Source organism: Xyrauchen texanus, chromosome 11 (genome assembly GCF_025860055.1).
Source record: "Xyrauchen texanus isolate HMW12.3.18 chromosome 11, RBS_HiC_50CHRs, whole genome shotgun sequence".
NCBI lineage: Eukaryota > Metazoa > Chordata > Actinopteri > Cypriniformes > Catostomidae > Xyrauchen > Xyrauchen texanus.
In genome coordinates this window covers 12,050,076-12,074,510 of record NC_068286.1, presented here as the reverse complement: position 1 = coordinate 12,074,510, position 24,435 = coordinate 12,050,076, and the positions used below count along the sequence as shown (strand labels likewise).

Below are 24,435 nucleotides of genomic sequence, written 5' to 3'. Positions count from 1 at the left end.
GTCATACTTAAAACATTTTTTTTTTTTTAACTAAACAAACAAACTAGCATATTATTCAAACATGCAATGTAAACTGATACTGTAAAGATGCAAAAAAATATAAAGATCTCCACACATGAGCCGAATATACAGTATATATCAGGGTTTTATTATAATTTCTAGGCAATGCCTAGAATAAAATGGCATGAAATTTGGAATGTAAACAATTTCATCGCACTCTTATATTCAGCTTTTTGCAAACGGTGATAAACAATTGAACAGAAATGCTACAAAGCACACCAATGCAATACAACCACTGACAAAATGGTCTGCAGTCAGTTGTTCCCACAGGCACAACTGTTTAAACAAGGACAAAGATAAATATGAAACCAACTAACTTTGGGTGATGAATTGCCTTTGTGTGCAATGCCATAGAATATGTTAATGCAATTCACACTGACCTATTGGTATAAAAAAGCAACACAATTCACATTTTGTTGCCCAAAGATGTTTGAGGTAATGCATGAAAGCAGTTGAGACAAGTGGATGTAAATTACAATCATTCAAACAAGAGCCTTCGAGGTAATGACAAGCCAGTAAATATACCCTGGCTAAAGAATGCTATGGCACAAAGCTGGACATCAGAAAAGCGATATATCAGATAAATTCAGAAAGTACAAAATGCTTCTAAATTCATAAATGAATGCCATAGTAATGGACAGAGTTGCAGAAACATAATAAAATGGATAAAAAAGGCATGACTTGATTACATCATTCTACACATACAGTGATGTATATACATTGTTGAATAATCATTCCAGGGCTATAGAATTGAAATATGGCTATTGAGAAATAGCAGACTGTAAAGTCTGTAATGTTTCAGTAACACTTTACAATAAGGTGCTATTTGTTAACCTTAGTTAACTACACTAGTTAACACGAACTAACAATGAACAAAACTTTTACATTTTCATTTCAACATATACTAACACATGTTTAAAATCAAAAGTTGTTAACAGTAAATGCACTATGAAATAATTGTAAAAATATATTGCTCATTGTTAGCTCATGATACCTAATGAATTAACTAATGATAATGAATAGAACCTTACTGGAAAGTGTTACCAAAGGTTCAAATGAAGATAATATTTCACAACTAATAAATCATCAGATTGTAGATCCATGTCTTTTTGACCTACCTTAATAATATTTTACTGATCTGTGATGATTACAATTACAGTGACACATAAAATCTCACAATACCTGTCACCTAAAAATAGCTAACACCACTATAACTGCAGCGACTTCAAAATCAGTTTTCTTTTATACATTTTCAAAGCATGTTATTTCCCTTGAATTCATTTAATTCAGTTTTTGGCACTTCGGGGTTAATGTCCAGAATCTCTAGACTAAATATGCTGAGTCAGGCATATTGCAAGTGCTTACAGTACATTAAATTTGATCAAATTAAGATTCAATTTCAAAATGCTCAGTCCACACAACACTAATTTTGCACATCGACAATAACATCACATTCTGATATCAGAGCAAATGAATAAAAAAGAAAGAAAGAAAACCGTATGATTATAATGAGTACATGACATTTTACAAGTATTAAAACAATATATTAATATTGCTATTTTCTGTATATATTGCGGATTATATGCATCAAATAGGAACACTCCAATGTTTTCATAAAAAGTTACTAAAAGTTTAATTAATGGATTGATCACGTAGTGAGGACATTTGTCTTGGGAGCTGAAAAGTCTTCTGGTGCAATATTGGAAAGCTTAGGAACAGAGGCAATTGCACACAAATTCCACTGCACAAAACTAAACATCACAGAGCATTGCAAGCGCTCTGATTAAAAGACTGCGTTATGTCCTGTTCTTTAGATAGGCTTGACATTAAACTAAATATAACATCAACAGCTTAATACTAAACATTAGCAGTTACTTCTTGTTATAATAATGGTGCAACAGTTGGTCAGTCTAAAAATAAAAGGCAGCAAGCAGTAATCCAGAGCACTCAGATCTAATATTCTAATAACATCTACAGCAGAACAGTTGAAAAGGCAACATGATATATATATATATATATATATATATATATATATATATATATATATATATATATATATATATATATATTTATAATATAATATAATGCTTTAGCACAAACATGCCATCATCATAGACATCTCTTTTTATAGAAATAAATAGTTGAAATAAACTGTACTCTCTTTTTAAATTATTTCCATCTCTATAGCACTCTGATACACATTCAATATAAAGCATCTATCATTCACAGCATACTGCAAATTCAATATTTTTAAACCTTTAAAATCATGTCTGCTCAGTATGGGCACAAGAAATCTTTTGTGATTCGAAACCCTTGAAAACACAAATGATTATCTCTTTCTTTGTTATATTTCAAATATTTACACCGATTTGTTTGGAATTCCTTTCCAATAGAAACAACATATACATACAGATTTTAAAGTCTTCAGAAGACAAGAGTTCCCAAACACTCAAAAAGTTATGTTGGATTGTGAAAGTCACACTAGTTCTGCAATTTTCCACTAGGTGATGGTCTTAGTTGATGTATTCCATTCTGGTCTACATTACCTCTATTTAAGTGTTGTGAATTTCAGTGAACAACACCAAGTTGAATGAGTTTCACAAAATAAATAAATAGAAAATAATAATAATAATAATAATAATAATAATTGTTACTCATTCATCCTAGTCAATGTAAATACTCTTCTCATGTTAATTCAAGCCCCATAATGTATTTTATGACAGGAAGTAGAACAGTGCACCATGGGAGTGCTCACCTTGACTAGAGAACTTAAAGTACACCGCTTGGACAGTAAGTGTTATTTTAACATGGAGGCAGGCTAAGGGGAGCAGCAATGCCTGACGGGTAAATGGTATAGCACTGAGAGCATAGAGAGAACATCACTTGAATCAGTCTTATTGCATCAGCATGTCATCTTATAGTGTCACTGTTTTAATTTATAAATATGGGCATTGTTAGTTCTAATCAGTTCAAAACACATTAACTATGTTAACAAAAATATTTATATTTTTTTTTTTAAATTGACATTATCCAAAATTAACGAATTCTGTAAAAGTACAGGATGTTCATCAACCCAATCTCAAGAAAAGTCAGTCCATCATTTACTGAGTTGGCTATTTTGTATGTTATCGCACTATGTTGTTCACAAAAACTTGTACTTCATCACGTGCAAATTCCCAAATGTCTAATGCGGAAGTAAGCATGAGTTCAGCGCCGACAGCGTTAAGGACATACTTACTGATATTATGCCCTTACCCAAAACCTTTCTAAACCTTATCAATCAGTAATGTGTATAAACATGATAGGAAGCTGTTGTTTGTGTATTAGATGGAAACGATGTCTAGCAACGTCATTGGCTGTAGTGAAAGTCATAGGTATTCAAGCGAGTGCAGTCGCACAATATCATACAAATTAGCCACATTTAGAAAAGTCGTAGGAATCCTGGCGATTTCAGCCGTGAGAGCAGCCAATAATGAAATCAGATAATATTAGTGAAACCCCCCATTCAAACAGTAAACTCTTTCTATTGACATGTTTCAAAAGTACTATACTCTTTTCTGTCTTTTCTATTCTACATTAAAATGTTAGAATATCTGATTTTACTTCTGGATTGGAGCTGTATTATATCAGGCTGTTTAATATCATATCACTTATTGTTCATAGAAAACAAATGTCAGCTCTCAGAATCAGACTTAAATTTTGGAATTCTATCTTGGTTGACATCTAAACTTTTCCCTTTGAAAACAGCAGAGATTTATTGAACAGAACAATTTAACTTCACAATGCTGACAGAGAGCAAGACCATGAAAATTAATTTAATCTCAGCAGTGCAGAATCATTTCCTATCTAGACCTTTTGATTTTGTAGTTTGACATGGCTAAACTGGCCTATCATGACAATTATTATATCTTCTTTCCTAGTTTAGACAACTAAAGGTCTATTTACAAAACCAATGCCAAAATCTGGCGTAGAGACATAAGAAGTGAAGTTCTTGCAGAGTCTGAAAAGATTCATATAATACCTGTAAATATTTTTGTCCCTTCATAGATGTATACCGTATGTAATGCCTCCTTATTGGTTAGTGCTGTGACTACATTCAGAACTCATTCTCAGAATTGTCCAAATCTCAGTATCTACATTTAAAACACTTATGGGTCAGCTAAGACCAAACGCATTCTTTCGATAAACAAAGCTAGATGCAGTGCCGTGAATAGAACAGAATAGAATGCAAGTGTCTCTTTTCACAGCATCGAAAAAGTGCTGCTAAAACTGTGAGATTCCGTACAACTGTCAAAGACACCCATCTAGCGCATGTTTACATAGAAAAATAACTGAAAAACAATTGTGCAGATGGATGCAAAACTGCCCTTGGTGTAAATAGCCCATTTGAATGTGTCCTATTAACTGGAGCAGATCAGGGGAAGCGATGTTAATCTTCTCTGATCTGCTCAGTAGCACCTGCCTGAGTTCCATAGAAAACAATATAAGATATGGGTTCATCATCATAGTTTGAACGGTCAGTGATACAGAGATTTAGACATACATATTTGAGGTGAAAGTACATTGGAATGACAACACCATAACATCTGAATATTGATTTGTCCCATTCCCCCACCACACGAATTTGCTCTTATGTTACCTTTTGATAAGTTCACACCTGGTATGGTATGACTTAATTACCTTTGAAGTTCCATTGATTGGCTAATGGCACATTGGGAAAAGGCATTGCGAATCTGGAACCCCATTACAGAACAACAGCATGAACAGAAATCAGAGCCACAACTCTTTGCCAGAGTTACTCTGGTCTTGGAAGTATGACTAAACTGCTGGAGGGTCTGGCATGAATGAGGCAAAGAAGCTGATGTGCGAACAAATTGCCAGAGGAGAAGTTCTTGTGTTTATTGGCTTCTTCATTCTGTTTGAACTCCCACTTATGAGCACAAGATAGCTGCGAATAATATATGTTTCTATGGAGACACGGCATCCCTAAATAAGGGTCTCAGTAAGCCATGTCTGAAGCTGGTGATTATGATATACTGAGGTGGTCCTAGTAATATATGTCTGAACGGTGCATCAAGTTTACAGCGTAATGCTCTTAAGTGCCAAGTAATGAATAAATCTGTCTCTTTGCAGCTGTTGCTGAATATTAGCGAAGCAATTGTGTTGATCACACAAATACACACCCACATTTGTGAACACATCTTATTAATTTACCCCTGCCTCAAATGTGCATTTTAATTTGTGCTATTTGGATTTTAATGTTGATTTTATGTTGCAAGTCGTAAAAATGTCAACCGGCCTGCTCCCACCTGCAGCTCTGTGCTATGAAGAGAGATATGTTCTCTGGGATCTAATTACAATTTGGCATTTAGGAGAAAAAGCCTCTGTATTCTGTTTTGAATTAGGTTTGACTGTATTTCCGAGTGTTTGTTTAACTGGAACAGCATCCAGTGCAAGTGTTCATTCCTTCTTGTAGAGATTGTTGATGCTTTCTTTATAAACCCCTGTTTTTGCATGTCAAAGCACTAACAGATGTGCTCCCAACTTGATATGGTAGACTGGTGTTTAGGTTCAAACTGAAGTGTTTGATTCTTCTTCATTTCGTTGAGGACAGAATAACTCGATCATGTTAGGAGAATCTTAATGTGGCTCTGGCCTCAGTACAACAGCATTAACACAAGCCATCAGCCTTCACATGGAGGATTTTGGAGAAACCAGGTCTCTTCTTCAATGCCTGAGAGGAGACAGAAGAAAGACATGAGTATGAATGTACAGGTGTAAGATTGGTGGTGCCTTTCCACCAAAGACATTAAGGCTACCGAATTTGAGATTTTGGTCAGTACAAGGGGAATAGGAATGATCAGAAAAGTGGGGAAACACATTGTCAATCTAATAAGAGCCTTTCTTCTCAAGTGTGACAAAGTTTTAACCCCTTACACCGCATATTTTGGCTGCTGTCTGTAATTTTTCACATTCAAATATAAAATCTCCTTCCACACCTACAGTGGCCTAATGGTAAAATATTGGTATTATTTGCAGAGGTGGAAAGTAATGAATTACAACTACACTCATTACAGTACTTGAGTACATTTCTACTTTTTTTTGTATAAATATTTAATAGTACTTTTACTTGAGTTGATTAAAAATGAAGTATTCAACTTTGCTACAGTTATTTTTCACCACAATTATAATTTTTATTTTTTTTTTTAAAACGAATCGGAATTTTTGGGAAGAAGAAAGTTATAAGCACTATCTGTTTATAAACTAAAATGTGCGGTGTATGGCAGGATGGAAGCCCACAGGGCACAACATCATGAGCACAGCAGCTTGCATATACTGCCGCCGGTGTCCTGTTTTCTCTATCTTCTTCAAGACTTTCTACCCTGTCACTAAACAAGTTAGATAATACTGTGATTTTCTGCATATTTCATTTAATTCTGGAAAGGAGCAGTTCATTCATGTATGAGGAAACCATCTGAACACATTTAACCACTGATCAAACTTCACTTGTTTTTAAGGAAGGCAATGTTTTAACTGTGTTAAACATTAACACAATGTTGATTGACATATATGTGGGGATATCTTGTTCACTTGCTACTATATGTCTACAACAAACTTTTAAATACCTTAGAAAGATATATAATGCTAATAGTGTCAGAAATGAATGGGGACTCTGGGCCACCGAAATTATCAAAAATATCCCTGAAACACGCAAGAGTTCTCATGTTTTATTAATCATATCTGATATAGTTACAATTACATACATTGCAATCTTTTGACTTTTCACTGAACTTAATTTTTTTTCCTGCCATCTGGTTCCGCACTCAGACTAATAGTTCTAAGCTTCTTACAATCCGTATCAGTTTGGTATTGTACTCCTGTGTTAAATTCTGTAACCGCTCACCCTCTTATTCTAAACAAATTGTCCTTGCGGGTAACGCTCTCACTCATGGTGCTGTACTGTATTTCCCTGCCCTGTGCTTCTGTTTATCTGTCTGAAAAACCTTACCCGCTACAGGCCAAAAGTGCGCAGGCGATGGATGTTATATAAAGAAGGTATGAGAAATCACAAAACATAATGTAACTAAATGCTACAATTGACTTAATAATATTATCTCAATATGTTAAATAAACAAAATGTTAATTAAAACTTTATTATTACAACAGTAATACAATAATACATATACAGAACTTCCACTTTTAGTGTTTGAATCAATCATATCTCTCACTAAACACGTTGTGTGTTTATTTTTGCCTTATTTTATTCAGTTGGCATGTAGGAGTTGATAACAGTTTGCTTAATAATCTCATTCCATATCTGGAAAATTGCTGCAATATCATAGAGGATCAATTTCCTCCTCTATGATATTGCATTATATTAGTTTTGTACAGTATTTTAACTTAATAGCCAAAATACTTGGACATACGTGAATGAGAATAAACCTGAAATAGGAATAGGTTTCAGTCACAATGCACATTATGTAGTTTAGAGATGACTTGGAGACATTTAGAATGTTACAAATGGCTATTTATATTTAAATAAATGTTGTATACTTAAAATTTTCTGTTTTTCCAAGAATCCTCTTGCAGCAATGCAGGTCTTTGGCATTTAGGACCTGTAAGGGTATGTTTCTCAAACTAGAGACTGTGATTTACCGTATATACCCGAATATAAGACGAGGTTTTTGTCCTAAAAATAGGCTGAAAAATGGGGGGTCGTCTTATATTCGCGATATAGACAAAATCACGGGGGTAAAGGGAGAAAGCAGGGGGAAACAGTAGAGGGCGCCAACACGATAGGCTAATTAATTAGTGACAGTGTTATGAATTAAATACAGTAAACAGTAAAGTGCCGCCATGGAGAGATCAAGAGATCATCTTGAGAAACGCGCTTCAAAAGTTGGTCAAATAAACCAACACGTTCGAAACAGTTATGACGCCAACTTTAAACTTATGATAGTGAATGAGGCGGAATCATCTAATAATTGCAAAGCTGCCAAAAAATTTGGAGTCACAGAATGCAACGTTCGAAGGTGGCGAGCACAAAAGAACGACTAAAAAATACCAACAGCCAAAGGAAAGCTTTCCGTGGACCTCAAAGTGGCAAGTTTGTAGAACTTGATGATAGAATCTATGAATATGTGATAGAAAAACGTCAGGATGCGATGCCAATCACAAGAGAAATCATTCGGCTGAGGGCTCTGGAGATAGCCAAGCAGCTGAACATACCGACAAATGAATTCAATGCTAGCACTGGGTGGTGTACACGAATGATGCGGCGCAAAGGGCTGACACTGCGGCGTAGAACAAGTCTGGCCCAGCGCTTGCCCTCAGACTTCGAGGAGAAGTTGCTGTCTTTTCAGCGATATGTGCTTAAACTGAGGAAAACTCACTCATACCCCCTGGATCAGATAGGGAATGCTGACCAAACACCAGTGTTTTTGACATGCCAACATCTGTCACTGTTGCCAAGAAAGGGGACAAATCAGTTATTGTGCGATCTACTGGAAATGAAAAAACCGAATCACTGTAATGTTGGCGTGTCTCGCTGATGGGACCAAACTCCCCCATATGTGATTTTGAAACGCAAGACTATGCCAAAGGAGACGATGCCAGCTAGCATTATCGTACGTGCCCAGGAAAAGGGCTGGATGGACACTGACCTGGTAGTGGACTGGCTTAAGGTAGTGTGGGGCAGGCGCCGCGGTGCGCTTCATAAGAAGAGAAATATGCTCGTTTTGGATGCATTCCGCGGACACTTGACGGAGCCCGTCAAAACTCAGTTGCGGAAAATGAACGGTGATCTAGTGATCATACCGGGGGATGACAAGCCAGCTACAGGTATTGGATGTAGTCGTCAACAAGCCATTCAAGGATAATCTGCGCAAGAGGTACACTGAGTGGCTCCTGTCAGGCGATCACTCACTGACGCCTACTGGAAAAATTAAGAAGCCAGCAGTGCATCTGCTCTGTACTTGGATCCTCCAAGCATGGGATGCCATATGCCAGGAGAGCATCATTCATGGATTTAAGAAATGCTGCATATCAAATGCCCTTGATGGGAGCGAGGATGACATTCTGTGGGAGGGGCTCGTGGAGCATCATGATAGTGATGACAGCGAGAGTGAGCATAGCGAGGCAGGGGATCTCTGTGAGGAATAGGCCTAGTTTAATGTGCAGCATAAAGGCCCATTTGCACTGCTGTTCTTATTGCAACCCCACAGTTTGGTTTGTTTCAAGACTTTAATGTCAGATGTGTTTGATTAAAAGCAGATGTTATTTTCTATTTATCTTCACAGTACGACAATTACATGCATACATAGGCCTACGTAATTATTGCATTTTTGTGAAAAGGTTATTCATTCATTTATTTCTGAACTCATTGACAGTGCACTTTATTTTGTGACAAATTAATCCAAATATTTAATGAATGGTGTTAAAATGTTTATTCAATGAATTATCACTAGAATTTTCAAATAAAATTATTTTCTGTTGAAAACCAGATTTTTTCCACAAAAATCTATTTTTTTCCACAAAATAAGTCTGGAAAATGGGGGGTCGTCTTATATTCAGTGTCGTCTTATATTCGGGTATATACGGTACTTTTCATAAAGTAACTTGTAACGTAATTACTTGAGTGATTTTTCAGCAAACTACTTATTTTTTCTTACTTGAGTCATCATATTTCTCTGTACTTCTACTTGAATTATTTCTTCAGTAGCAGTCCCACCACTGCTTATTTGACAGAACCACCCCCCCTCTAAAAAAATTAAATAAAGTTATTCACAAATAATGTTGTGTGTTTACAATCTTGTGATAAACATACTTTTTTATCCTGCATTTGAAAGCCTTTGATTCAGGCTCTGTTTGCTCTATGTTCCTGCAAAAATGTGTATTTAATTCCACTGGATGGCAGCAAGTACAGGGAATTTCTTTCCTTCTTCTATTGCAATATGAAATGCATGTGGGGTGGCCAAGCAGTCCCCATGTGCTTGTCCATAGGCATGCAGTCTATTTTGCGACAACACGCACCTTCCCCAATGTTTCATAAAATATATCTGCCTCTGAGTGGACTAGGAGTTTAATCTAGGTGTTGTTGGAAAGCTAAGCTCCTCTGATTCAATGATGTATAATGTTTCGTGATTGCTAGTTAAGAACATATTTTGCTGACTTGTTTATCATGCTTTTTCTGCTAAACAGGATGTTTTGTTGGAAAACTGAGACATAATATTAGATTATTTATGCAAGCAAGCTAACAGAAAAGTACAAAGTTATAATTTTTAAGAAAAACAGCCTAAGGTAAGAGCTAATATAGAGTTTGTGGCTACTTGCGGCTTAAAGAAGCAGTGATCATAACAGGCATGACTCGTTTGTCTTTTTACAGAGATCATATTTCACTTTGTGATTCTTTTGGTAATGATTCGAACTGTGGTGTTATGGCATCAAAATAAACTGCAAAGTCACTTTCATTTGATATATGACCTGTTTTATTTGAAAAACGTATATATTCATATTTCTACATCATTACCCCAGATTGGTGCACTTTTTTAACAGAGGTTTTCAGGTCTTGTCTGGCTATGTAACATAAAACCAAAAATAATTTTGGTAATTAATGGGACTTTTATATTTTAAGCATAAACTTGTTAAACACACCTTTAAGAGTGTAACAGATGCACGTACCATTTGTGAAGTACCATTAGAAAGCTCGAAATCTAGGGAGTTCCTGTAGCTCAGCTGATTGAGCATGATGCTAGAGATTCCAAGATTGTGGGTTCAGTTCCCTATTGATAAAATTAATACTAATGTATGGATGTTAGTGTAAATAATAATGAGTTCAAACTGATCTAATGTGAAACATTTCGCTTAGAAAATGAAAGAACTTTCATCAGTATAGCTACACGGAGAGCCAAATTACTGAGATGATATAGATCCACGTACAGGTTTGTACAGGATCTTTAAAAAATTATATTTGATAAGCAATGCACTCGGTCATCTACAGCACTCTATTTCTCCACCTCTTGTGTAATACAGCAAGCCTGCATCCTGGAAATAACTTTATCTGGAGTTTTAATGTTGGCGGGTGTAACTCTACTTCCACTTGCCACCTTTCTCTCCCAATTTATCTAGAAGCAGAGAAGAGGCAACTTCCTGTGCTCTCAAAGCAAGCAAACGCATGAGATGAATCACTATCATTTGAGTCACAGTTGTTCGAAACGGCAGCTGCAGGATGGCTCTTCTTTTTTCACTTACTCATCTTTAATGATTGAGTTTCAGACACAGGAAATCCCATGGCCTGGGACGAATTTACTACAGAATGTCTTTTGCTGGCAATTTTAGTCTGGCAGTGAATATACAGAAATGGATGGGTCATATTGTTGCTGGCCTGCAATACGAAATGTTCCACTCTCAAAGACCGGAAAATAGATGATGCTATACCTGCAACTTGTTCACCATTTCGTCAAAGAGTTTTCTGGCCTCAGGACTGTTGGGGTCTTCAAAGTAATCTTCTATACCGATCTGCACTACAATCGACTTTAGGTTACGACACACACCTGCAAAGAAAGAATAGTGGGGAGTGGGTGAGTAAGTTTGTGAGGGAAGAGATTTCATTTTAAAGGAGCTGTGGGAGTATTTTGTGCAATGCAAATCTAAATCTAAAGGTATTATCAGGTCCCAAGAATGAATCTTAACTCTCTAGTAAAATTCAACAGCAAAGTGTGTAAAAAAAAAAGCAATATAATCCACAAGAGGTTGTGCGATACAGTTATTTTACAATAGGTATGAGGTGCACAACCTGAAATAGTAATTTAACGTGTTCTGCCAGTTGTTCTTTAAATTTCTTATATGAACAGTATTTATATGAACTATTAATTATATTATAATTCACATATCCAAAAATAGGTCTGGCAATAAAACCAAAACTAAGTATTATGATTCCATGTTTGGAACCCCTAATGCAGAGTTCACACTACGCGATTTTAAGTCTGATTGTCGCTCGCCGACAGGTTTGTGGAGATCGCTGACAAAAGCCCGAAATCATAGGCAAATCAGAGTTCGCCCCCATGAGCGACAATCACAATGTATGAATTATCAAAGACGCGATCAGAGAGAATCGCCGATGTCAGTGAGATATCTAGAATGTTAAATATCTGGACCTGTCTGCGATTCCAAATCTCACAATGTGAAATATGTTTTGACTGAATACAACTGCAGCGTTGACCTACAGCCAATGAGAGAGCAAGAAACAGGGCATGGGAAGTTTCAGTGGGAGGAGTCCTGATGTACCTCTATCAACTACTATAGCTGCGGTATCAAGAAAGTCTCATTGAATCGAAGAAATGGTGGAAAAATTAGTGGAACATTGGCAAGAGCACCAGTGCCTATATGATGTTTAATCTGAACTATAGCACAACCGGGTGGAGAAAGAGAAGAGTTGGAGAAAAATTGCCAATTCTCTTGGACTGTCAGGGTAGAATAGGTAGATTTTTCAGTAGGAAGTACTTTTTCAGATGCCTTGAGGTGATTAAAAACATGCACATCATATTCTGAAATGCATAAAATATGATCATGAATTTCGTATCTCGTACCACTTCTAGCGTGTACTCTGTTGTGAAATGTAATTTGGAGTCCAGGAAGAGCTGTTGGTGATTTGTCAATAGTGAAATGTCTTGTAATGTGTTCACCCCTGTCACCAATTCGTCGTCTATTTTGAAAACTCCATGAATTCCATGACAAGACAGACAGTTGTGTAATATGAACTGCACCATGATCCGACGGCTTTGAAAGTCATGTAGCGTGTAGGAGGAATAAGGGTGCTACCGGATATAGAACCTTTTCAGTTAGCATTTGAAAGAACACTGAAAAGGGGTTCTATATAGAATCTTTAAGGGGTTCTAAATATCAAGCGAGTGACAGAACTCAATCAGGTAAGGTGACAATGGTGGTGAATGGAAAAACACCTGAGAAATAATATCAAGAAAAACATCAACAATTGCTTTTGATCTATTCCAAGTCCCAGGAAAAGTTCATACAGATCTGAAGACAGCACAAATATTGCCAAATAGAACTTTTGCAGACATTTAAAGATATTTTATCCACGGATTCATGTCCGTATGGCAGCAGGTCTAATGTGTGACCGGCGAGTACACATACCCAACGGTACATCACCATAACCATCTCTCATTCAGAAGTTACAAATGTTTTTGTGTTGTTTTCTGGTCTGATTTAGTCACAGTATTAAAAAAACAAATATCTGTGATAATCACATCTATATGATTGTAAGAGCCACTTTTAACTCCTGAAGAAAGCTTTTGCCACATCCCACAGTGCAGCACATTGAAGGTATATGGACTTTTGGTCACAAGCATGGCGCCACAGTCATACATAAAATTATATAGAGTTCTGTTTTAGTGTACAGATGTATTACAAGACACACTGTGTATGAAGATTGTCTGCTCAGATAACGAATTTGATTGAACAAATATGTTCTCTCCACCAGCCGATGAATAAATGTTTAATTTCAACTTTAGCTCTGGAGGGATTCTTCCTGCACTTGGCAAAACAACTTTTCGGACCATTTAATACTTTAAGAAATGATTTGCATAAATGAATAATTAGCATAAGTGGTTCAAAACATTCATTAGTATCTACATCAAAAAGGTCTATACATTATTAATGACTACAAAATGATGCAAATAATCAGTTTATAACTAAGAAATATAACTGATGTATTTCATTAAAAAAAAGACAGATCTCCTCTTAAAATCCAGGTTTCGATTTAAGTAATCCTTGAGATTTAATTAAGTACTAATAAAAGATGATGCATGTGTATCTGATGCAGTGAGATGTTTAGCATACTGTAGGGAAGTGTGTACTCACTGTTAAAGTGGAGCAAAGCTTTAGGAGTTACAGGAGTGGAGGTGAGAACCAGCATCTCCAGACCCTTCAGACCTTCTCTGCACATCTCAGCAGCCACCTCCTGATTTATCTCACTGACATGGTCCAGTTCCAGCACCTGTAGCCTCATGCAGTTCCTTGCTGAAAGATATATCATTATAGAGTCATTTCTTTAATTCTTCAAGTGTTTCTTTATTGGTTATGCCTTTAAGGAAAGCCTTTAGCCAGCCTATTGCTCCCCTGGTAGGAGGCTGCAACAGTAATGCTGCTAATATTTGACTAACATGTACAGTAACAGAACAAACCTAATAATCTACTGTATAACACAGTTGTAGTCATATTTAATTGTGGGATACTGAGGAAAATAAAAAGAATTTGAATGGAATAACTAAAAGAAGATTTCTTGAAATACTACTGGCACTTAAACATAAAATAAGACTCAATGCTGCAACACACAAAAAACGTTGTCCAATTTTGTCCATAATAATCTGTTTATCTTCCTGATTCAGTCTTCTAAGTAGTTTATTTAAAGGGTAACTAAACCCTAAACCAACTTTTTTTAGTTAATGATCTGTAAGCATGGGGCTTTATTAGTACTGGTCATTGATTCAAGTAATTTTTTTTGACATTTGTGTATAAAGTGTTTTAATTCTACAATATATGGGGTAAAAATGTCTGAGTGCTGCCCTCTTCAGGTTGAACGGTGGCTACTGCAGTTGAATTTTCCTATTGGCTGTTGCGGTACTTCGTGACGTAAGCGGTGACAGCTGACGTAAGCAGGTTCCAGCTCACCACGCCAGATTCGTGTACATGTCGTCTTGCGACCGTGTGAGGAATAATAATAACATAGAGTCTGACAGCAGCTGTCAATTAATCCGTCACTACGAGTCTCAGGTGCCCCCGGCTCAGCCCCGCGACTCGGTTCGTTCCTCTATCCCGCGGGTCTGCCCACTTTTCCAGCATTTTCAAATATTTCTAGTGGGTGGAGTCAGACTCTGAGCAGGTGTTTAGTTACCCTTTAAGGCTGAATGGATTTGTATCTAACAGCAGCAGCAAATGAAGTCATAACGTCTTGTGATTTAGAAAGGTCAAACCCATTATATCTAAATGTAGATGGCACAGTAAACTGGGTAAAATGAACAACAGAAAGCAGAGAAGAAAATGCACCTTCTTCATTCAAAACATGTATTTTTTATTTACGTCACATACCATAAAAAGTCGCCGTTAAATCACAGCAGCATGTTAAAAGTGTTATTTTCACTGGCTCTTTGTCTTAGTGTTCAGTGTGATGATGAGTACATTCACTTTCGTTATTGCAGCAGGCTATTTACAACAGCAGAAAGACACTAGGGTTGAGTGATACTGCCCTATAATGCTAATCTGAGAACAGCTCTATGGTTAGTGATGGTTATTAAGAAAAAAGTATTTAAAAGTTAGTATTTAGGGAAGCTGGTCCTAGAGTCCAGCAGATGTCAATGACAAAATCCTATTTTATATTCACTATTGAACCTTCCATGACTTTTCATATCTAAAATGAACAGTTTAAAAATGATCCGACATTTCATGTCTTCCATGTCAGCCCTGGATAAATAACCTGAGTTAGACTCAAATTCGAGTCGCCAAAACACAACTTTTTTTTTTTTAAGTCCGATATATGCTCCATCTAATGTAACTTAGAATAACTGGATTGTTATGTCTCTTGTCTAACTAATTGGTTATAAACTTAAGGTCAAACACTCATTTACTCTCACTCACCCAAAGAGGCCAATCCCTGTATGCCACAGCCAGCCCCACCCACACCCAAAGCTCGGAGGTGTGGCCAGCATCTGCCAATGGTCTGCAGGCACCTGTTACTGAAGCGTGCTGGCTGCTGACTACAAGTTACAAAATAAAAAACAATGCATTTAAATGGAATAATTTTTTAATCTATGAGATAAAATATTACATTTTTTGTTATATTTAAATGGATTTAATATTAATGTATTTAATGTATTAATTTAATTAATCAAGCCATTTAAAGGTGACTACTTTAGCAAAAACCTTTATAATTGTCTTAGAAACTAGCTACTGTATATTTCTCTCTTACCATGGATGTAATGGCGCCACCTGTAGTGAAATTAGGTCTCTGCAACCAGCTCCCAATGCCCAGATAACCTCCTGTCCCACAGGGTCAGTAGCACTTCTAAGCCACATACAACATAGATAAACTTGCATAAGACAGACATTGTTTTTTCTCTGAATTTGCAAATCCTGCAGAGGTTTGCACTGCTATTACAAACTGAGTGACCAGACAAGTTAATTAAAATGACTATTGACCTACACTGCCCTTTCTTTTACATCTGTTCCGCTAAATAAATACACTAAATAGCCTACATGAGAAAATTAATCTTTGTGACTTTATGCCCAGATTGAGGTAAATTAAATAAGAATATGTAGGGAAAACTAAATAGTGCCAACTTGAGGACCAACCTGTATGTGACAGCTTGTAGTGCTCGGCAATAACAGCTCGCCAACCACAAAGAGCGATCAGTCAATAGATTAGGACAATGAGATACTTTCAGAATGAGTAGATTACTGCCAGTGGCTTTCAGCAAGGCCTCCAGACCTTCCTCCAGACTCCCACTAGAAAGAAAGAAAGAAAGAAATGTAGCACTAGCAAAGTCATGTGTTTGATTCTGAGGGAAATTATGAAATGTATAGCCTTAAAGGTGCACTCAGTAACGTTTGTGTTTATGTTGTCCTGGACTTACAAGTGACACTTAGTGGCATGAATGTTGACTTGCATCATTTAAAGTCCCGTGAGAGGACCCTCTCCGTGTAGATTAGAACAGCCTATATATGGCTACTTATATGACTAGTCTTCATCTTATGTGAGTGGTCATGAATTTATACTGCACATTATATGTTTCAAAATTTTTTTTTTTTAATGAGTTTATAAATTACTGAGTGCACCTGTAATGTACTGTACTTAGTAACTGCTTAATGCTATGCCATTGTCTAGATAGTTTTCATTTCTTATCAACAAAGACACCAAACCCAGTGGTGGTAGCCCCCCTCGGGTAGGGGCACGTGAAGCATTCACCTGTACCTTCCCAATACCCCCACGAAACCTCTCCATTCCCACCGCCTCTGGTGTTTCGGGAGTTAGCGGTTTCCAGCAAAATGTTGGGTGTTCTGTTGCTTCCTGCCTCAGTCCAGGACGCAGAATACTTGACATCCCCTCAACAGGAAGTGTCAAAATTGATACCCATCAATAGAAGCTACTGCCAGGTGTTTCTATGTGGGTTCTAAGAACAGTAGAAAAAGGCTACAGAATTAAATTTGATCGCCGTCCTCCGCATTTCAATGCCGTGGTCTCCACTACCACTGAAACCGGAACAAGCATGTCTACTGTGGAAAGAACTGCAAAATCTCTTGGTCAAAGGGGCCATAGAACATGTTCCCCTTCCAGAGAAAGAGTAAGTTTACTACAGCAGATACTTCCTGGTTCCCAAGAAGGGTGGGTGGTTGCGTCCGATTTTAGACCTTCGAGGCTTGAAATGCACAATCAAGGCGTTCAAGATGCTAACTGTCAAGACAGTCGTTTCTCAAATCCAACATCACGATTGGCTGGTCACGATCGATCTCATGGAAACATATTTTCATATAGAAATTCTGCCACAACACAGGAAGTTCCTGAGGTTCGCTTTCAGGGACAAAGCTTTCCAATATCGGGTTCTTCCATTCGGCCTAGCCCTATCACCCCACACATTCACGAAATGCATGGATGCAGCACTGGCTCCTTTGCGACTTCAGGGCATCCGCATTCTGTATTACATAGACGACTGGCTGATACTGGCACAGTCACAAGAACTGGCAGTTCAGCACAGGGATATCTTCTTAGCTCATCTGGTTTCTCTGGGTCTGAGACTCAACATCAGAAAGAGCGTTCTCTCTCCCACTCAGGAAATTACCTATCTGGGCGTTGTATGGTATTCGATCATGATGGCACAATTGTCTCCTGCTCGAATCGTGTCCATTCAGAACACCCTAAGCAAGGTCAGACTAGGCCAAGGTTGCACTGTTCATCAGTATCAATGAATACTAGGTCTCATGGCATCTGCGTCCTCGGTGATCCCTTTGGGCCTTCTGCACATGAGAACGTTTCAGTTGTGGCTCAAAGCCAGGGGATTTCATCCAAGGGCCAGTCCCCTAAGGCAGATAAGGGTTACGTGCCACACGCTTCGTACCCTTTCTATGTGGTTCAGACCCCGGTTCCTCACTTTGAGTTCCACTCTAGGTGCATCTTGCATTCGCAAATTGTTAACGACAGACACCTCCCTGATGGGCTGGAGTGCGGTCTTAAGTGGTCATCCAGCTCAAGGGGAATGGGAGGGTCATCAGCTCGATTGGCACATCAACTGCCTCGAGTTGATGGCTGTATTTCTGGCTCTGAAAAACTTCCTCCAGTATTTGAGAGGCTGCCATGTCCTGGTACGGGTGGACAACACAGCAGTTGTCTCCTACATAAACCATTAAGGAGGTCTACATTCATGCCAGCTCAATAGACTGGCACGGCATATTCTCCTTTGGGCCCAGGGCAAGCTCCTATCAATCAGACCATTTTATATCCCTGGATGCCTGAATGTGGGAGCAGATTTACTGTCCAGACGGATGCAATGCACATAATGCAGATCCAGTTAACTGCCAGATTGCTTCAATTCTGGACTTTCTGCATAGAAAAATGTCAGCAGGCACATGCCCCGCAACTCTCAGGGTTTACGTGGCTGCTCTATCGGCTTGCCACGCCTTGATTGACGGGGTGCCGTTGGGGAGACACCCTTTGCTCGCTCGCTTCATTCGTGGAACCGTGTGACTGAGATCTCCTGCTAGGACCAGGATCCCTTCATTGGACTTAGCAATAGTTTTTGAGGGTCTGGTTGAGACCCCCTTCGAACCTCTAGAGTCAGCGTCTGATAAACTTCTGACTCTCAAGATGGTTTTTCTTATGGCAATTACTTCTCTAAAAAGAATTGAGGATCTACAGTCTCGGTCTGTCTTGCCAGCCTGCTTAGATTTTGCCCCAGGAATGGCTAATGCAATTTTGTACCCTCATCCTGACTACCTGCCTAAGGTTCCTTTCTAGACTGTACATCCGGTCACTCTCGAAGCCTTCTGCTCCCCACCGTTTACAACGCCGGAGCAGGAAAGACTTCACAGACAACAACTTTTCGTTTGCCATGGGGGCCGCCCGCCACCAAGCAGACTATGTCGCATTGGGTGAGGGACGCTATTGACCTGGCCTGTAAGACACACGGTCAAGCTTCGCCAGTAGGTATCAAAGGCTCACTCTACCAGAGGGGTCGCCTCCTCTAAAGCCTTGGCTAGATGTGTCCCACTGCAGCATGTTTGTGATGTGGCAGGCTGGTCCTCTCCACACACATTCGTGAGATTTTATAGTTTGGATGTTTATGCCACTCCGGGCTCTTATGTCCTTGAGTCAACATCACAAGCTCATGTCTGAGACCTCTCGCACCGGACATCCACAGTGCGGCGGCATGGGTATTCTCGTTCCCAAAGCACTATATAAGCGCAGCATCTAAGTGTAGCTTTTTATAGCCTCTGCTGGTGACATCATTGGATGCATCATTGGGTGCATCCAATGATGTAACCAGCAGAGGCTATAAATTCTGGTCAATTTCATTGACGTGTTGCACACAAATTCACAGTTAAGTAACCTGAGATGTTTCTACTGCAAAATAAAACCCTGATCTTGAAATCTTGGTTTCCGATAGCCCTAGATTTAGACAGGCACTCCTCTTTCAGATCCCTTTCCTAATGCTGGAACACTAAACAAGCACTTCACAAGTGTCAGACTGTATAAGTGAGTTAGTATGTGTCTGTTTGGTGTGAAAGGGTGGCGAGAATGCGGCAGCGAGAGTCTGCTAAATTAATAAATGTAAATGAGAATCAGGAGAGTGCAGAAAGTAATAAAATGGTGGAGAGAAGAGGTGGAGGTGTGTAGAGCTGTGGGAAGGCAGGAGCCACACAAACAATAGGGTCAAGGTGGCACAGTAAACAGCAGATGTAGTGGGAGACTAGTGTTACCGTGTGCTCTTCAGATATTCCTCCTTTGTTTCTTTTTTGCCCCTCTGCCTGGGTTTGAGGTTCTGCAGGATGAAGGAATGGGTCTGTGTGCACCACTGAGACAGAGTGCACAAGAACTACACAAACCGGCACAAACACAATGAGGGACAACATTAGAGAGTGTAGCCTTTTTCAGGGCTTTCAGCTGTCACAAAATACACTGGGGTCTAAAAGTCTGAGACCACTAGAGATATGCTTCTATTTTGCATTTTTATGTCCCCTTTTTGAAAAGAGCATTTTGTGTGATTCAGTGGAAGCAAGGACATCTAACATCTGTACAAAGGAGTTAACATCAGTGTTTGTTGTTATCTGATTAAAATGATTTACTATGATCTAATACGTTTTAAGTAAAAAACATAGAGTAACACTGCATTTAAGTTTTTGTAATCAGGTTACAGTTACTATTTTTCAATTAATGTAATCATTTAAGTACATTACTTTGGTTATACATATTTCTAAAATTATATTATTAAATGTACAATACATTTAAAATATGTACTCAAATGTTCATATCTTTACATCTATTTGCATTTCTGTGACAGCTGAAGGGTGTGCAACAATAAAAGAGACAAAAATTGACTTTTTTATGGGTCTGCTCCAAAACTGTCTCCTATCTACATAGGCAGCTGTCTTCTTTGGCAGCATCCTTACCTAAATAATGCCTTATATGAGAGTGATTTGTAATGCTTTACATAAGTGGCAGCTCCACGCATAATTCAAATAGCAGTCCTCGCGCACAGCATCCTCTGAGCAAAAATATGTGCAGAACATACACATTTTGGGTAAAATAGTTGATTTGTATTATATTAAACTGTTATTTATAGATACTTCTCAGTATTGAATTGATTATAAGTATAGTTACAATCTACAGTGGTGTGAAAAAGTATTTACCCCCACCATGATTATTTCTGTTTTTGTGTATATTTCATACTAAATTGTTTCAAAAGTTCAAACTAAATCTAAATGTGCTAAATGTGGCACAACTGAGTAAACTGAGTTTTTAAATGATAATGTTATTTATTGAAGAAAGAAATGTATCCAATGCCAGCTGGGCCTGTGTGAAAAAGTCCTTAGTTACTAAATCATAATGGCAGCTGGACTAGACAAGCCCAGGCCTGATTACTGCTGTCACGTTCCTCTGTTGTCTGCCCTGTGTCTCACTGCCATTTTGTTAAAGAACTACACTTCCCAGTATCCACCTGTCATCATCACTGCCATTTTGTTCATTGTTCTCACCTGTGTCCCATTTAGTCATCCCTCCCTGTGTATTTAAGCCCTGCTTCTTGTTCTCTCCTTGTCTGTCGTTGTATGTTGTCAAGCCTGGAATGTTTCCCCTGCCCGAGTTTACTTGTTTATGTTTTGTTTCCCCATCGAGGGTTTTTCCTTTGTGTTTTGCCTGTTTACCTTTTTAATAAAAGTCTACATTTAGATCCGCGTCTCCTCGCTGCCTCATTCGTTACAGAACGACAGACCAAACAATGGATCTAGCAGCTTTTTTCAATGAGCTGGCCCAAGCGGATCTGTCGATCCGCGAATACACTTACTTTTTATGTCACGTTCCTCTGTTATCTGCCCTGTGTCTCACTGCCATTTTGTTAAAGAACTACACTTCCCAGTATCCACCTGTCATCATCACTGCCATTTTGTTCATTGTTCTCACCTGTGTCCCATTTAGTCATCACTCCCTGTGTATTTAAGCGCTGCTTCTTGTTCTCTCCTTCGGGCTGACGAGGTTGAGCGCGCTGGCACAGGAGCAGAGGAAGCTGGGCACACCGGCTCTGGAGCGGACCAAGCTGGCAGCGTGGAGGTGTTGATTCCCATGGAGAGCACACCCGGAATTGAGAGGGGAGGTTCGTCAGCTGCGGACGTCGACAAGGTTAGATCGATGTACTCTCGCCAGGTGTACCCCTCGATTCCGGGCGACTCTTGCCACCGGCGCGTAGGCAGGCCGACTCGGTACGTCGCTTTCAGCGCTTCCTCACTCCATCCGCCAATGCTGGTCGCGGGGACCAAAAAGTAAGTGTATTCGCGGATTGACAGATCCGCTTGGGCCAGTTCACTGAAAAAAGCCGCTAGATCCATTGTTTGGTCTGTCGTTCTGTAACGAATGAAGCAGCGAGGAGAAGCGGATCTAAATGCAGACTTTTATTAAAAAGGTAAACAGGCAAAACACAAAGGAAAAACCCTTGATGGGGAAACAAAACATAAACAAGTAAACTCGGGCAGGGGAAACATTCCAGGCTTGACAACATACAACGACAGACAAGGAGAGAACAAGAAGCAGGGCTTAAATACACAGGGAGTGATGACTAAATGGGACACAGGTGAGAACAATGAACAAAATGGCAGTGATGATGACAGGTGGATACTGGGAAGTGTAGTTCTTTAACAAAATGGCAGTGAGACACAGGGCAGACAACAGAGGAACGTGACAACTGCCAACCCTGTTCAATCAAATCAACACATAAATAGAACATTTTCAGCAGCAGGTTTTTGGCTAAAAGGTCTCACCCAGTAGCACACTATGCCAAGGGCAAAAGGGAAAATGGTGATTGAAATTCAATTGAAACTGTGGTGTGGCATTTTGTTTATTTGTTGAAAAGTTTGTTTATATTTTAAGTTTGTTTGTTAAGTTTGCCAAGCGTGTTGAAGTCTGCAACAAAAATAACAAAAGTAACTAAATAACAAGATAGGGAAGAAGACTGTCGGAGTGATGTTGTTGTTGACTGCATCCAGTGTCTGCATGCAATAAGACGCTGCCACAGTGTTTACCAGGGGAAGCGACCAGGTGCTACGTGTTTGTGACAGAGAATGGCTGTCGTCCTTACGGAAAAGTGTGGTACAAGAACTGGGCCTGAAACAACGTTTCAGAGGAGTTGTTGCGACGGCATGGAGACAGTCGGCTGTTGAAACGAGGGAGGAGGGGCAGCATTCAACATAGACACTGCCGAAGGTGCAACAAGCCACCGAGACATGAAATGACAGAGACAAGGCTTCAAGGAGATTTCCTGGACTCACTGTACAAGGTTCAGGTACAAGGCTTCACAAATGTTTGTATGAACAGGAATAATAACTCAGGGAAAATGAAGGGAGGACTCTTGGTGCAGGAATTACTCAATAAAAGACACGGTATGTACTCCTGACCTTTAACTCATATGTTTAAGTCTAAGACCATTTTACCTACCCAGAGACTATGGGAATATTTTCATTTTCATTTACATCCTGCCTAGTGGGAACACATCCAAAGCTGCTACACGGATAGCCAACTGTGTCCATCAGCAATTACAAAATAAGCCTGATGCACTGATATATATATATATATATTTTAACTTCAATCACTGTAAGATGGACTACGCTCTTCCAGGTTTTCATCAACATGTCAATAATAGCACAAGGAAAAATAAGATACTGCGCAAATGTTATAGCAATCCCCACCCTCCTTTCAAATTCGGACCACAACATGATCCAGCTCATTTCCATCTTCAGGTCAGCCCTTAAAAGAAGCAAACCTGTCTCAAAGACTGTCAGTGTGTGGCAGGATAGGAATAAGGAGGAGCTAAGCGGTTGCTTTCTGGCCACAGATTGGGAGGTTTTTTATCAAGACAATAATATTGACATTGTGACATATGAATATTGTGGAGGTGATCACAGGGTGCATTCATTTTTGTTTCAAGACTGTAGTTCCATAAAAAGACTATTAGGATATACCCAAGCAATAAAGACTACATTATGCCTGAGATTAAACATGACATTAAACAGAAAAAAAAGTAATAAGTATTAAGTATTGGGGCTCCTCTATACACAACACTATACACAAACGACTGTAGAAACCTGTATACTGTACAAACAACTACACTATCACATTCTCAGATGATACAGCCAAAATCAGTTTATTGACAACAAACTCAGACATTGCTATGTATAAGTCAGAAATAGAAGAGGTTGCGCAGTGATGTGAGGGGCATAACCTGATGTTAAACATCCAAAAAACTAAAGAAATGGTCTTCTAACCCAGGTCTGTTGGTGATCACAGCCCAGTTTCAATTAAAGGGGAGAGAACTGAGAAGGTAACAACATACAAGTACTTAGATATTAATTTAGATTCTCAGTTAAAATGGGCACGTTTGTTCACGAGTTAATCAGCGTTTGCATTTTTTACGAAGGCTCAGGGTCCATGGAGAGGATAAAAGAAGGTACAGGTTACCAAACTGTAAGTTGAACAGGTATACATTTTCCTTAGTTCCACTATCAATCAAACTACTGAATAGTAAGAAATGAAGTGTGTGTGTGTGTGTGTGTGTGTTGGGGGAGGTTAAATATCTTGGTATAGGGCATCTGTGCAATATTTAGGTG

General features: G+C 38.8%; 1 protein-coding gene across 1 annotated transcript in view; it reads right to left on the bottom strand.

Moving 5' to 3' along the window:
* Positions 1-3,172: 3,172 nt before the first annotated feature.
* Positions 3,173-24,435, bottom strand: part of LOC127651405 (F-box only protein 41-like) — a 109,152-nt gene continuing 87,889 nt past the window's right edge. The window contains exons 7-13 of the mRNA XM_052137206.1: positions 20,044-20,159; positions 16,426-16,578; positions 16,043-16,138; positions 15,712-15,830; positions 13,939-14,097; positions 11,497-11,612; positions 3,173-5,794 (exon numbers count right to left, since the gene is read on the bottom strand). Coding sequence (XP_051993166.1) covers positions 5,732-5,794; positions 11,497-11,612; positions 13,939-14,097; positions 15,712-15,830; positions 16,043-16,138; positions 16,426-16,578; positions 20,044-20,159 — 822 coding nt within the window. The 3' untranslated portion in view covers positions 3,173-5,731. The remainder of the gene's footprint in view (positions 5,795-11,496; positions 11,613-13,938; positions 14,098-15,711; positions 15,831-16,042; positions 16,139-16,425; positions 16,579-20,043; positions 20,160-24,435) is intronic.